At 35.2% G+C, this 13,176-nt stretch overlaps 2 protein-coding genes and 1 long non-coding RNA gene across 10 annotated transcripts in view; 1 reads left to right on the forward strand and 2 right to left on the reverse strand.

Moving 5' to 3' along the window:
- LOC143735448 (SLAM family member 5-like) overlaps positions 1-13,176 on the forward strand; it is a 173,356-nt gene that overhangs the window by 143,201 nt on the left and 16,979 nt on the right. For 3 of the 8 annotated variants that reach the window (XR_013203181.1, XR_013203182.1, XM_077225615.1), the window contains exon 1: positions 12,529-13,136. The exons of 1 other annotated variant lie outside the window; for it this stretch is intronic. Coding sequence is in view for 5 of the 7 variants with exons in the window: in XM_077225615.1 (XP_077081730.1) it covers positions 13,088-13,136 (49 nt within the window). In the remaining 2 variants the exon portion in view is untranslated. Of the gene's footprint in view, positions 1-12,481; positions 13,137-13,176 lie in introns of those variants that run through there. 4 more of the 8 variants (XM_077225616.1, XM_077225619.1, XM_077225624.1 and 1 more) reach the window with 3 other exon arrangements.
- LOC143735437 (uncharacterized) lies at positions 134-6,520 on the reverse strand. The gene is made up of 2 exons (XM_077225596.1): positions 6,356-6,520; positions 134-2,021 (listed from the first exon to the last, which is right to left on the reverse strand). Exons 1-2 carry the CDS (start codon positions 6,408-6,410, stop codon positions 868-870), a joined length of 1,209 nt encoding a protein of 402 aa, XP_077081711.1. The 5' UTR covers positions 6,411-6,520; the 3' UTR covers positions 134-867.
- LOC143735504 (uncharacterized) lies at positions 9,659-12,623 on the reverse strand. The gene is made up of 2 exons (XR_013203193.1): positions 12,482-12,623; positions 9,659-11,332 (listed from the first exon to the last, which is right to left on the reverse strand). It is a non-coding gene; the product is annotated as an uncharacterized LOC143735504 (long non-coding RNA).

The raw sequence follows: 13,176 nt of genomic DNA on the forward strand, positions 1-13,176 counted from the left end.
TCAATAATCATAGAAAACAGGTACTATACAAATATGAAACAAAAATTACTGTATAAATTCCACTTTCTGTCGAGCTGTTTGTTAGAACAAATTAATTATTGAATGTTAATGATGTAGACAGACTTCAGTCATGTTTGGGGTGAAATATAATTTATTGTGCATATAAAAGCTATACCGAGAAAGATGGAAAGCCCAAATACATTAGTTTTCATAATTAAAATTATTCAATTTATTTTATATTCAGGAATAAAATCAGAGGTGGACTAGGACTAAAAGTGGCCATTTTAGCTATTTTCCATACAGACAGTTTAATAACTAAAGATCAGTCCATATATATGCCACAATGATCTGGTATGTTCTCAGATGACTAGGAATGTAAAGTAGTTTTTTTTTTTTTTTTTTACTGAAGGCAAAATAAGTGATTCACAACCACTTTCCTGGAGCCCCCAAACTAACACTAAAGTCTATGATTATTTTTATATACATTTCTACATATTACAATTCAATATTGATATAAAGTGATGCATAATTAAGAACTAACGTGATTTTAAAATAGTCAAAAGTGTATTCATAAATTAGCATTAACCAAAAACAAATGTGTGCAAAAATATTCCTTATTTAATGAAATAACCTCATTTAGAATGTAATACTTTACATGTGCAAATGGTAATGTATACAACGTTGTTGTAAAGCATAAGGAATAACAAAATAATAATAACCTTTATGCCAAAATCATAAAACATTGCCCCATCATTACAGTATATCTCACATCTGCATTTGGTAAATATGTCTGAAGTGGTCAAGTAATTAGATGATCAAATCACAAGGATGAAGAACAAGTTAAAATATAAATACCAGAAACATGTCTTAAAAGTGTTTGTTTTCTGTATGACTGAGTAGAAAAGCTAATTTACTAAAACTCTTCCCACAATGATACAGCCTCTCATCAGTGTGGGTCCTCTCGTTTATATTCAAAGATGCTGACCACTTGTAAGGTTTTTCTGCATTGTGAATTCTATGGTGCAGTTTCAGTTTATTATCTGTAATAAAGGTCTTCATACAATCAAAGCACATATGATTCTTCCCATCACTGTGTCTTTCCTGGTGCATATTAACATTTCCTGTATGACCAAAACTCTTTTCACACAAAGAACACACGTGAGGCTTGTCCTTTCTATGAACTTTCCGGTGGTTCTTCAGAGTGTCTGCCCTAACAAATTTCTTATTACACTGATCGCAGTTATACTTTCTTTCTCCAGAATGAGAAAGCAGATGTAATTTAAGAGAATTTCCATATGCAAAGCTCTTCCCGCACAGATCACATGTGTGCGGTTTCTCTCCAGTGTGGATCCTCTCATGTATTCTCATGTGTCCTGCCTGACTGAAACTCTTCTCACAGTGTGAACACTTGTAAGGTTTTTCTCCGGTGTGAGTTTTCTGGTGCTGTTTCAGTTCAGCATCTCTAATAAAGGATTTTCCACAATCAAAGCATATGTGATTCTTCACACCAGTGTGTCTTTTCTGGTGTAATTTAAAAACGTTCAGCCGACTAAAACTCTTTCCACACAACGAACAAACGTGAGGCTTCTCCTTTGAATGAACTTTCAGGTGGCTCTTGAGGGATTCTGCCCTTAAGAACATTTTCCCGCACTGATCACAGTTATATCGTCTTTCTCCAGAGTGAGAGCGCAGATGTTCTTTAAGAGTGCTTGCATGTGTGAAACTCTTCCCGCACTGATCACATGTGTGCGGCTTCTCTCCAGTGTGGATATTCATGTGTTCTTCAAGAGATCCTTTTCGCGTGAAACTGTTCCCACACTGATCACACCTGAATGGTTTCTCTCCACTATGAATTCTCGTATGATGTTTCAGATTTTGTTTGCATGAGAAACTCTTTCCACAATGAGAGCAGGTAAAAGATTGTGTAGCACTTCTTTTCAGTGTGTGGCTTGAATTTTGTTTTACATGTTTCTCCTTCTCTTCAGTAAATTCTTCACTCTCCTCGTATTCTTTCACCAGGTCTGAAATGAATGTAAAACAGGTTTGATTTTAAGTAAATCATACAATTAAGAATAGAAATATAAATGAAAAGAACACAGGTGATCACTGATATGATAGAAGTAACAGAAAACTGCTATAAAAAAATCAGGAATGCAAACTTATCATGGGTGAAATAAGGTGAAAAAGACGCGAAACACTCTTTCTAGAATAATTTCCGTTAAGCTTGAGTATATTTTTAATTAAAGCTGTTAAGTTATTAAGCAACATCCCATATAAGTTTTTCCCTTTCTGTTTTATATGAAGACCTCTAGGAGGTGCTCGAGGCATATGTTTTCCTTGATTGTTTTTTCCTGAAGAGATACTATAAGTTGTTGTTGAAAACGAAAGTAAAAGAGTGATGGACTTTGGTAGCGTTTTACCATGAAATGAGAGTTTTGTGTCTTTATTCAAATCAACAAATTAATGATTCAGCAATTAATTGTGATGTTATTATGTTGAATATTATAAACAGCAATATATACAACACACGCACTCTTTTTGCTACTGTAGAGAGACTGACAAACCCCCCAAGCCAGATTCCCAGTGAAATGCTCTCAGACAGCAAGTGCAGTGAGTTTGCTTCTTTCTTCTCTGAGAAAATCAATAATATCAGAAAGGTGCTGTTCCCTTAAACAGCACCTAAAAACATCAACCTGCGCCCTTGACGCACTTCCCACATCTTTTTTCATAAATGTGTTACACAGCTTAGAAGCAGATCTCCTAGAAGTGGTAAATGCCTCACTTCTCTCTGGGAGTTTTCCGACCTCCCTGAAAACTGCTGTTGTCAAGCCCCTCCTGAAAAAGAGCAATCTGGATAAGACCATATTAAACAACTATAGACCGATCTCAAATCTTCCTTTCATAGGCAAGATCATTGAAAAAGTTGTCTTCAATCAGCTGAACAAATTCTTAAGCTCAAATGGATACTTTGACAATTTTCAATCTGGTTTCCGACCGCACCACAGTACAGAGACCGCGCTCATAAAGATAATAAATGATATTCGCTTAAATACTGATACAGGCAAATTATCAGTGCTGGTACTACTCGACCTCAGTGCTGCATTTGACACTGTCGATCACAACATACTTCTTGACAGGCTGGAAAACTGGGTCGGGCTTTCTGGGATAGTCCTAAAATGGTTCAGGTCATACTTAGGAGGCAGAGGTTATTATGTGAGTATAGGAGACCATAAGTCTGAGTGGACATCCATGACATGCTGAGTCCCTCAAGGCTCAATTCTTGCGCCACTCCTATTCAACCTGTACATGATCCCAATGAGCCAAATAATGAGAAGGAACCAAATCACTTACCATAGCTATGCAGACGACACACAGCTCTACTTATCCCTATCGCCTAACGATTACAGCCCCATTAACTCTCTGTTCCAATGCATGGATGAAGTAAACAATTGGATGTGCCAAAACTTCCTTCAGTTAAACAAAGACAAAACTGAAGTCATTGCGTTTGGAAACAAAGATGAAGTTCTCAAGGTGAACGCATACCTTCAGTCTAGGGGTCAAACAACTAAAAATCAAGTCAGGAATCTGGGTGTGTCTCTGGAGTCAGACCTTAGTTTAAGTAGTCATGTCAAAGCAATAACTAAATCAGCATACTATCACCTGAAAAATATTGCAAGAATTAGATGCTTTGTTTCCAGTCAAGACTTAGAAAAACTTGTGCATGCTTTCATCACCAGTAGGGTGGATTATTGTAATGGACTTCTCACTGGCCTTCCCAAAAAGACCATAAGACAGTTGCAGCTCATACAGAACGCTGCTGCTAGGATTCTGAGCAGAACCAGAAAATATGAACACATCACACCAGTCCTCAGGTCTTTACACTGGCTGCCAGTTACATTTAGGATTGATTTTAAAGTATTATTACTGGTATATAAATCATTCAATGGCCTAAGACCTCAATACATTGCAGATATGCTCACTGAATATAAACCCAACAGATCACTCAGATCATTAGGATCACATCAGCTAGAAATACCAAGGGTTCACTCTAAGCATGGCGAGTCTGCTTTTAGCTACTATGCCAGCCGCAGCTGGAACCAGCTTCCAGAAGAGATCAGATGTGCTCCTACAGTAGTCACATTCAAATCCAGACTCAAAACACATCTGTTTAACTGTGCATTTACTGAATGAGCACTGTGCCACTGTTCGTCCGACTGTTTGCACTGTATTTTATTTTATGTTTTAATTATTCTGATTTCATTTGATTATTTCTGTATTTTATCTTTTATTCTAAACTGTTTTAATTATTCTGATTTCTTTTGATTATTTTAATTTCTTCTATGTAAGGCACTTTGAATTACCATTGTGTATGAAATGTGCTATATAAATAAACTTGCCTTGCCTTGCCTATGTATTACTTGGCCCATCCGACTCGGCCCAAAACTCATCGTTTTGCTGCAGAAGGCCTTTATTAACCCACATGAGCCGCTTGGAGTTCATTTGCGATGGATGGATGTGCGTTTTTGAGCTTAAATCTGTTGGTTGCAATCCACTGCCATTATAAAACTTGGAAGAGCCACAATATTTTTTGATATAACTCTGATTGTATTCTAGGGGTGAGAACCTACACTGGTCTCACGGTTCGGTTCGATTACGATTATCATGTCATCGATTCAGTTCAATTCGATATCTCGATGCATTACGATGCACTGCATCCTCAATTTTCAAATTTACTTAAAAGAGATGCGCGCATCATCCGTCGCTGAGTCCGCTGATGAAGGTGACGATCATCCATTTATGATCACGCGTAACACAGAATAATTGTAATTTGACCATCGGGTGCGGATACTTAAAAAAGAGAAAATTATTGGGGTGGGTGGATGATTTGTTTTTGGCAGCGGATTTGAGTGATGTTGGAGCTCATCCGCTTTATCTAAAGCAGTAAGACTCTGCAGGCGTTAACAGCTCGGGTGAAAACGGCTAACGTAGTTTATCAAGTTAGTGGTATTACCTCCTGCATATTCTATTTGTGGGAGACATGAGAGTGCACAGCGCGTGTCTTCTCCAGGTCGTGCTTACCAGGTTGTTCATAAAAGCCGAAATGTGCCCAGTTGGCTTTTAAAGTAGTTGGAGCATTTTTAATTACCCGCACTCGCGTCTCGCCTCCCTCTGCCATTGTATGCTACCGCGACAAAGCACATATTCGACAAATGACGTCAGAAAAGTGGCAGTACATTATAATCGGTTATGGTCTATTACTGAACCGATACCGAATCATCCTCGTCTGCATCGCGATGCATCGTAGAAACGATTAATTTCGACACCCCTATTGTATTCGTGTGAAAGAAGAAAGTCACATACAGCTAGGATGGCTTGAGGGTGAGTAAATCATGGGCTAATTTTCATTTGAAAGTGAACTAATCCTTTTTTACTTATTTAGTGAACTGTTGCAGAAAATCAGAACAACATTTGCCTGCACCTCGTGTTCACAACACTGGTCTGTGTTGATTAAATCAAGATCACGATGCCCTCCACGATGTCCCAAAAAACCCTATCACAATAATGACCTATTTTTGGCTCCAAAACTGTGATTTTCACCAAAAGGTGACAGGTTTGCATCCCGTTTTGTTTAAGTTACCAGTCACGCATTTTTAATAATTTTCACAAAACATTCATGGCCCCCACAACATTTTGTTTTATAAATATCTGAACATGCAGTATATCAAAAGAACAAAGCCTCTGCTTAATTTTTTTTTTTTTTTAATAAATGAATGTGGTTAAGTTTCATTTAAAAAAAGCAACATTTTGACCAAAAAACTGAGAAAATTGACTTTTTCAAAGACTACATCTGGATCGGATTAAGAACAATGATTAAAGTCCCCCTGTTATCTACATTTTATCCCTTAAAGCTCATCATTGATCACCAAAATGAGCTTGAATTTAACTCTAAACCCTTTCATCATTTAGTATACGCAGATCCATGAATATGCTAATTAGCCACAATGGCTGAGAAAGAGTTAATAAAAAAAGGGTTGAAAATGGTTTAATATTTTAGTAATATGATTATGAAACTGACATAAAATAAAACCGCTTTTATAATATCTAGTCTGACCCACTTATTTTATCAATCAATATTAATGTTTTTCAAACCTCTTTACACTGACCATTTGTTGACACTAAAGAAAAGAAATCTTCATTTTGTACAAAGTATCCTGTATATTATTTGCTCCTTTGTTATTTCACTGCTCTTCCGGATTTTTCTAACTACATCCACTAAATCTATTGAACTGCTTGAAGTTTTATAACCTTAATGTTTTTCAGCATCATTAATGAAGTATCAAGAATAAACACCAACCTCTGTGTTCTTCAGGATCTTCATCTTTTATTCTGCAGGGTTCTGGATCACTCATGTTCTCGCGGTTTCTCTTCTTCACTTGTAGGCTGATGGGAATATTCCAGCATTTATCGGTGAATTGTTATAGAACCTTCACAAAGGGGTATTCCTGTGTAGTAGGAAGAGCAGATCATATAAAGCAGAAGTTATTAAACTATCATTTTAATTCACACGTAATTCACAAGTTATTGTTTGTACTTTTAAAACAAATATATTCTACGTTTATAATTTGCCTGTGAGTCTATCAATTTTTAACATTTTTATGCATTTTCATTATTACCTTTATCTGCAGTATAATCATAACAACAAACAAATATTAAAATTATGAAAAATACTAGTTAAAATAACATTCCAAGTGATTCAACTTCATTCAACTTGTCATTTAGCAGTTTTTGTTCATTGATTTTAAGTGTTTTACTGCTGTTACATGAAACATGTATCAGAGACTGTAATGAATAAAATTCTGTTAAGCATTATTGTATTCTTCAAACGGGGCGATTGTGTTTTGTTTTGCTAGCCTTCATTTGTTGACACTAATAAAATGAGCTTTAAGTGGCAGTTTACAGGTGATCTGAAGATATTAGCACAATATATGAGGTGAAACAGCTGTTAATAAAGCATCATCAGTAGAAACAGATTGATTCATATTATATGAATCAATCAGCATATATGTATATTCTGAATGAGCACAAACTTGCTCTATAATAGTATTATTTCTGACAATCTGATATTTATCACGTTATTATTACATTAAAATAAATACAAATGACACAGGTTACAGTTACAGTTCAGTAACCCTAGTTCGATTTCTAATAACTTCAAAAGCAATAAACTGGAATAACATAATTTACGTGTTATTCTGTTGTAACGTATATGCACAAAGTGGCAATGATTATAAAACCTCATCATATGATCATAAAGGTAGGCTAAGTGTCAAAAGATAAATACAGGTGGAACAAAAATTGTGTCCGCACTTAACATCGCTTCCATGCGTTCATACTGTGACAAGTGACATTCGGCAACAATAATATTATCGCTCCAAACACCGATAAACACGAACAAAGAAAACACACACACAAAAACCATCCTGATTTTAACACACACAGTATCGTGTCCTGCTAAATTTCAATTTCCGTGGGCAAACGCCAGAAAAGACGCACATATAGAAAACAATACATAAATCACCCCTTTAAAAGGCTTCTTGAGGGTAACTGTGTACTTTATAGTTATATAAATATACGCTGCACCGTGAACTGCTACACTCACCTCATCAGAAGATTCGATGCTGACTGATGGCGTTAGTGGTTGACGTCATCACTGCGAGGCGACAACATATGTTATCAAAAATCAAGGCTGTGTAAAGTTTTTTTAAAAATCGAAAAGCCCAAAGTATCTCTGCTAAATAAATTTAACATGTTTGTGATGCCCTTTATTTTGAAGTTCCTTTTTTTTTTTTTTTTACTTTTTAAATTATTATTGTTGTTTCAATTTATACTTACCAAATGTGAAAATGCGTAAAAGAAATGTGTCAAGAACTTGATATTGAATTCTGTAATTTTGAAAATTCAATTAAAAAAAAAGAAAAAAAGAAAAAGGCTGTGTCCCACTTTCAAGGCTGCATCCTTTTGAAGTCCGCGAAGGTCAGACCGAGCTTTTGCAGCCTACCAGAGCTGTTCTTGTCGCCTAGCAACTGTGACAGCTGCAGTTGACTATGGTAGTAACGTTTGTACTACTGGACTAGTGCACAAGTTAGACGGTCCGTTTCAGTAATAAAGAGTTTCATTTTTAATGAATGAATTTTTTGATTCATAAATCAACATTTCAAGTAGAATCAACATTTTAAGTGCTTTAAAGTTCTATCATTAGATATGTGACTAAGTTGAAACTCAATAGGCCTACTTAAGTTTAAAAGTGTAATTCTCCAATTTCTCTCTCTCAAAAAAAATCCTGTTTTCACAGGCCACATGACGCATATACACGTATGGGGTGAAAAAATATTTAATAGGCTTTTAAAAACTGAACAGTACACATGTAAGGTAGGCTACACACAACACTGGTTTTGAAAAATGGTCGGCTCAGGCCAATCACCCTGTGATTATATATATATATATATATATATATATATATATATATATATATATAGCCTATATATACATTTACTATACTACATTACTATTAGTTTGACAGACCAGCCATCACAGTATTCTAGGTTAGTATGTGAGGACGTTTTTTGTCCAATAATTAGAATCTCTGCCTGCGCAGTTCGCTCAGCCATCAGGAAGTGAGTGCTTCTAATGGGCTTCACTTTTCTCCACTGAAATCAACTGGAAAGAAATACTTGTTTAGAAAATATTAAGCACGATTTAAAAAATCTTTGCAATGCCCAGCTGGGACTGTGTTATAGAGGCAGACTTTATATGCATGACTTTGCTCAACTTTGTGGTTTTCTGCTCATCTCACTCTAAACTTCTCTAAACTCTAAACTCTTCAGATTTGACAGCCCTATAACTGATCCACTAAATGTTTTTATTTGCATAACATAAATCACAGAGTCCACTGACGGGTGTTTTTGTGACAAGGTGGTAGCAGTCTTAAATAGATGTATAGATTATATCAGCACAGCATTCATTTTTAAGCACAGAATCCCTGGCATCTGATAAACAATCTTAAATCAGTGCACAAAAGTTACATGCTCAAATAGCTCAAATACTGATATGTCCACACTGAATATATTAACTATTCAGCTGAACTCATCACTCAAGCAGAGAGGACCAGTGAGGGGCAGGGAGAAGTAACCGAAATGTGTAAATCTGTAAACTGAAATCAAGAACTAGTGTTTTAGATTCTGTATTTGTATATCTTTCACTGAAAAACATCAGCACTGAAAAAAAATATAAGCTACGCTATATTTTAATCTAAGGTCAGCATAATGCGACCTTAATCGAATAGCGTTTCCCAGACAGCACTATAGTGTCGGCCCAGATCCGGCCCACCTCTGATACATTTAGTATCTGGGCCGATACTATGTGTCTGTCTGGGTTGCTTCTGTGAACATTTTTTATTTTAAATATACTAACTTAACACATTTAACAACTGGGATCAACTTTATCCATCAAAATCATTGTTTGTTTCAAAATCAAGGCTTATTATTTATTTATATATATATATATATATATATATATATATATATATATATATATATATATATATATATATATATTATGGGCTTGTATTTTAGTAGGCATATTTATCGGAAAATGTTGGTTTTGCCGTGTCATTTTCTCTAAAATTGAAATTTTAATTGTAAATTCTCAGCATCTTTGTACAAACACCACCAGAAGAAACAGACAGATTTAAAATCATATACCAACTATTATAATGGGCCTCTGTGGATTGTTTGCAATGATCAAAGACATACATCTAGTGCATATTTACTTAGAAAAACATTTAAAAAAAAACTCACATAAGGCATTGCCATTGGCACAGCCAGCATTAAACATCAAAACAAGCACAACAACACAAAACACAGAAAAAAATAAAATATAAAAAATGTACCTAGAATAATTTAAAAAACTCATGCTGGTAAAAACATTCAGCAAGGGATGAGTGAAATCTATCTTAATTAACTCGACCTTCCTCAGAGTCTAGCTTTAGCCTATACATATTATTCAAATAATTCAAAGTGGTGCCAACAATCTTACCACACACTTTAACAATATCCCGTGACCATGATGATTTCTGTTTAAATTAAGTGACCCATACCAGCACACAAATGAAAAAGTAATAAAAGATTCCATAAAACACAAGTTGTGTGTGAATGACTATGAGGACTAATGGTCCTCTGATGCCTTCACAAAAAGTTCTATTGTTCTTTAATGCTTTATTATGAATCTAATGCATCTATCAAAAACCTCTGAAGCAGAAGTAATGTATTTGTGGCTTTGTATATTGATCATGTTGTCATTTACTGGTCACATGTTTTTTTGAGTGTGTTTACAGGATGTGGCTTGTTTCAGTTAGTCTGTAACAAGTCATATCTACCAATATAAAAGACAGAAAACAAGAGTTTATCATTTTAAATCTGAACTTTAGGAATAAGTCATATGGCCTTGGCTCACATTTAAGACTCACTCTCAAGATAAAAACATCAATGTAAAAATATTTTAAAATGCTATTTTACAGGAAGCAATAAAGTACTCAGTAACACCATCAAAGCATCATTAGTTTAGATGAAGAGCATCAATGAGTCAAAGAAGCAACCAAAAGTAATGACTGAGGTAGATTCTTTTTTCTGTTTGAGAAAAATATATAAAAATATGCAAATCATTCACATTTGGACGCTTAACTAAATGTACTTTACTGTAAAAATAGTTGGTGACAAATGTTCATTTTGTGTATTAATGTATTCAGGTTTTTGACGTCACAAATTGTGCCATTTTATTTAAGGTGATTCAATACAATTACTTTTAGGCTTAGGAGTTTTGAGTGATATACAGTGTGCCGTATTTCAAGGGGAAAATTGACCAATTTAATCTTCACAACTGGCTTATGTGTTGCAGAAAATAAACAAACAAAATGGTATAAATCAATAAAAATAAATAAAAAGTGTTCTTTTAAATATCTAGAGGACTGAATGGTTGCACGTTCTCAGTGTTAGTCTTTTATTACAAGATATTTTTATTACAAATATTACAACAAAATGCTTCTTATAATATTTTGCAGTTTTGCACAAGTATTTTTTAACGCACAGATCGAATGCGAGAAGCTTCATGCACTGATACATTAACTGCTCCGCTCAGAATGAGATGTATGTGGTCTTTGGTGAGATGTGGTACGGGTGTCTATTATTGAAACATGAGATGCAGAAAGTGTGCAGATGTCCTGTGGAAACGTTGCATGTGGGTGAAGAAGGCCTGCAGACGAACTCACGTCCTGCAACTTAAATAAATTAATGTGTTGCATTACGTTAAAACAACATAATTCATCATATATATACATTAACACAGAACAAGCTGTTCAGATTAACTTTTACCAAAAACCACGTATAGATACTGTAACAATGACTGGCTATAGACTTGAACAGGAAAAACATTTTGACGTTACGGAAAATGCAAAGAACTGAGCTGAGAATTGAAAGAAGCGGAAGAAGCTAGAAGTGAGAAATTGTAGCTGAAGGAAACTCTTACATGAACTTGAAAATCATGTTAGCCATGAAAGGCTGCACTGAGGATGATGGCTGACCTTGACCTTATGTTACCTTCACTGAGAACAATGAGCCGACTGAGATTACACTGAATACAATGAACAAACTCTGAATATTTGTATTACATTTCCTACAATACAGCATGCATGTGTGCAGATGCTTTTGTAAATAAGAATTTGCAGACTAATACCATTATGGATGGTATTCAAAAGAAGATCCTTTTTAATGTGGCATTTGAATTTCCTAAATGAATGTTAGACACAGGAATAATGCTCTCCATTATTCCCACATGCACAAACATTCACCACACACACACACACACTTCTTTTCAATTTAACTAGATTGCTGTACAGGAAGTAGTGGCCAACCAAAACCCAAAGTGTCAGAAAATTACTTGATAGTGTGAAATAGTGGCTAAAGAAGTGAAATTACATTAACTATTCAGAAGTTTATGTAGCCTAACTTTTGTACACATCTCAGATATTGTATTTCAATGGCCTCTTGGGCAGCTGGATGTGCTATAAGCTGTTAAACACCATATTTCTTAAATTCTTTGTCATAATGCCAACATTTCAGATTAAAACACATGTTAACCGACTCTGTGCATGGTTTATTAGCTAAGCAGCTTTGCGATGTGTTTGATATGCAAATAATAAAAACCGACCTGTTTGGTAGATTAGAGACTGGTGTGAGCAGGAACAATTTTAACATTCAGCTGTTAGTTATATAGAGCTGTACTCTGAAATGATTTTTTTTTTCTGAGAGGAAAATAACAGGAAGGAGTTGAAGAGGATAGAAGAGCAACAAACCACAAGTAGAGCAAAGTAAACATAATCATGCAAAAAAATCTTCACTATAACACCCTCATAACAGTCCCAACTCACAGTCTTCATCCTGTTTGTGTCGATGAAAGAGCTGATTTTCCTCTAATGCTATAGTTAGTTACTGTAAAGACGCCTCTAGAACTGAACTGAAAACTCCGACAATAATGGGACGAGCTGAATTCTCAGCCTGGGCGGGGCTGAAATCTGGAAGTCTGAAACAGAAATCATGAAGTAGCGTTCTGGGTTCGGTGTTTCTTTTTATGTATTTAATTTTCCGTATTTTTTTTAAATAGTTAAACGTTAAATGTTAAACGGGTGGATGAGTCACGAATAGGCCTATAGGCTATTCTTTAAGTACCAGCCAGAGCCCACCTTCATTGTAACGGGCTTTTGTGTATCCTGCCTTCAGAAGCTAAAACGATACTGAATACAGATTTTAGTAGTAGGCCTAGGCTACTAATAACTTAATTCTTCGAAATGGTCTTTTAGACGTTGGATTACTTACATTGGATTAGATTAGAGAAAAACGGATAGAAATGCTCTTAACACATTGTTGGATTTCATCAAACAAATGAATGATTGACCAAACGAGCTGTAGCCTAAATCACGAGGAGTTTTTTTTTTTTTTTTTTTTTTGGTGGCTCGGATATGTAGGGGATTTGGAATATGATTCATAAATCATTTTTCTTCTGTCTGTGGATTTGGTTCTCACGTGGTAAGTGTTTGAATTTTTATTAAATGTGGTTTCACTCCCA

Source organism: Siphateles boraxobius, unplaced genomic scaffold (assembly GCF_051911475.1).
Source record: "Siphateles boraxobius isolate OS27281-9 unplaced genomic scaffold, OSU_SipBor_1 13, whole genome shotgun sequence".
Taxonomy (NCBI): Eukaryota; Metazoa; Chordata; class Actinopteri; order Cypriniformes; family Leuciscidae; genus Siphateles; species Siphateles boraxobius.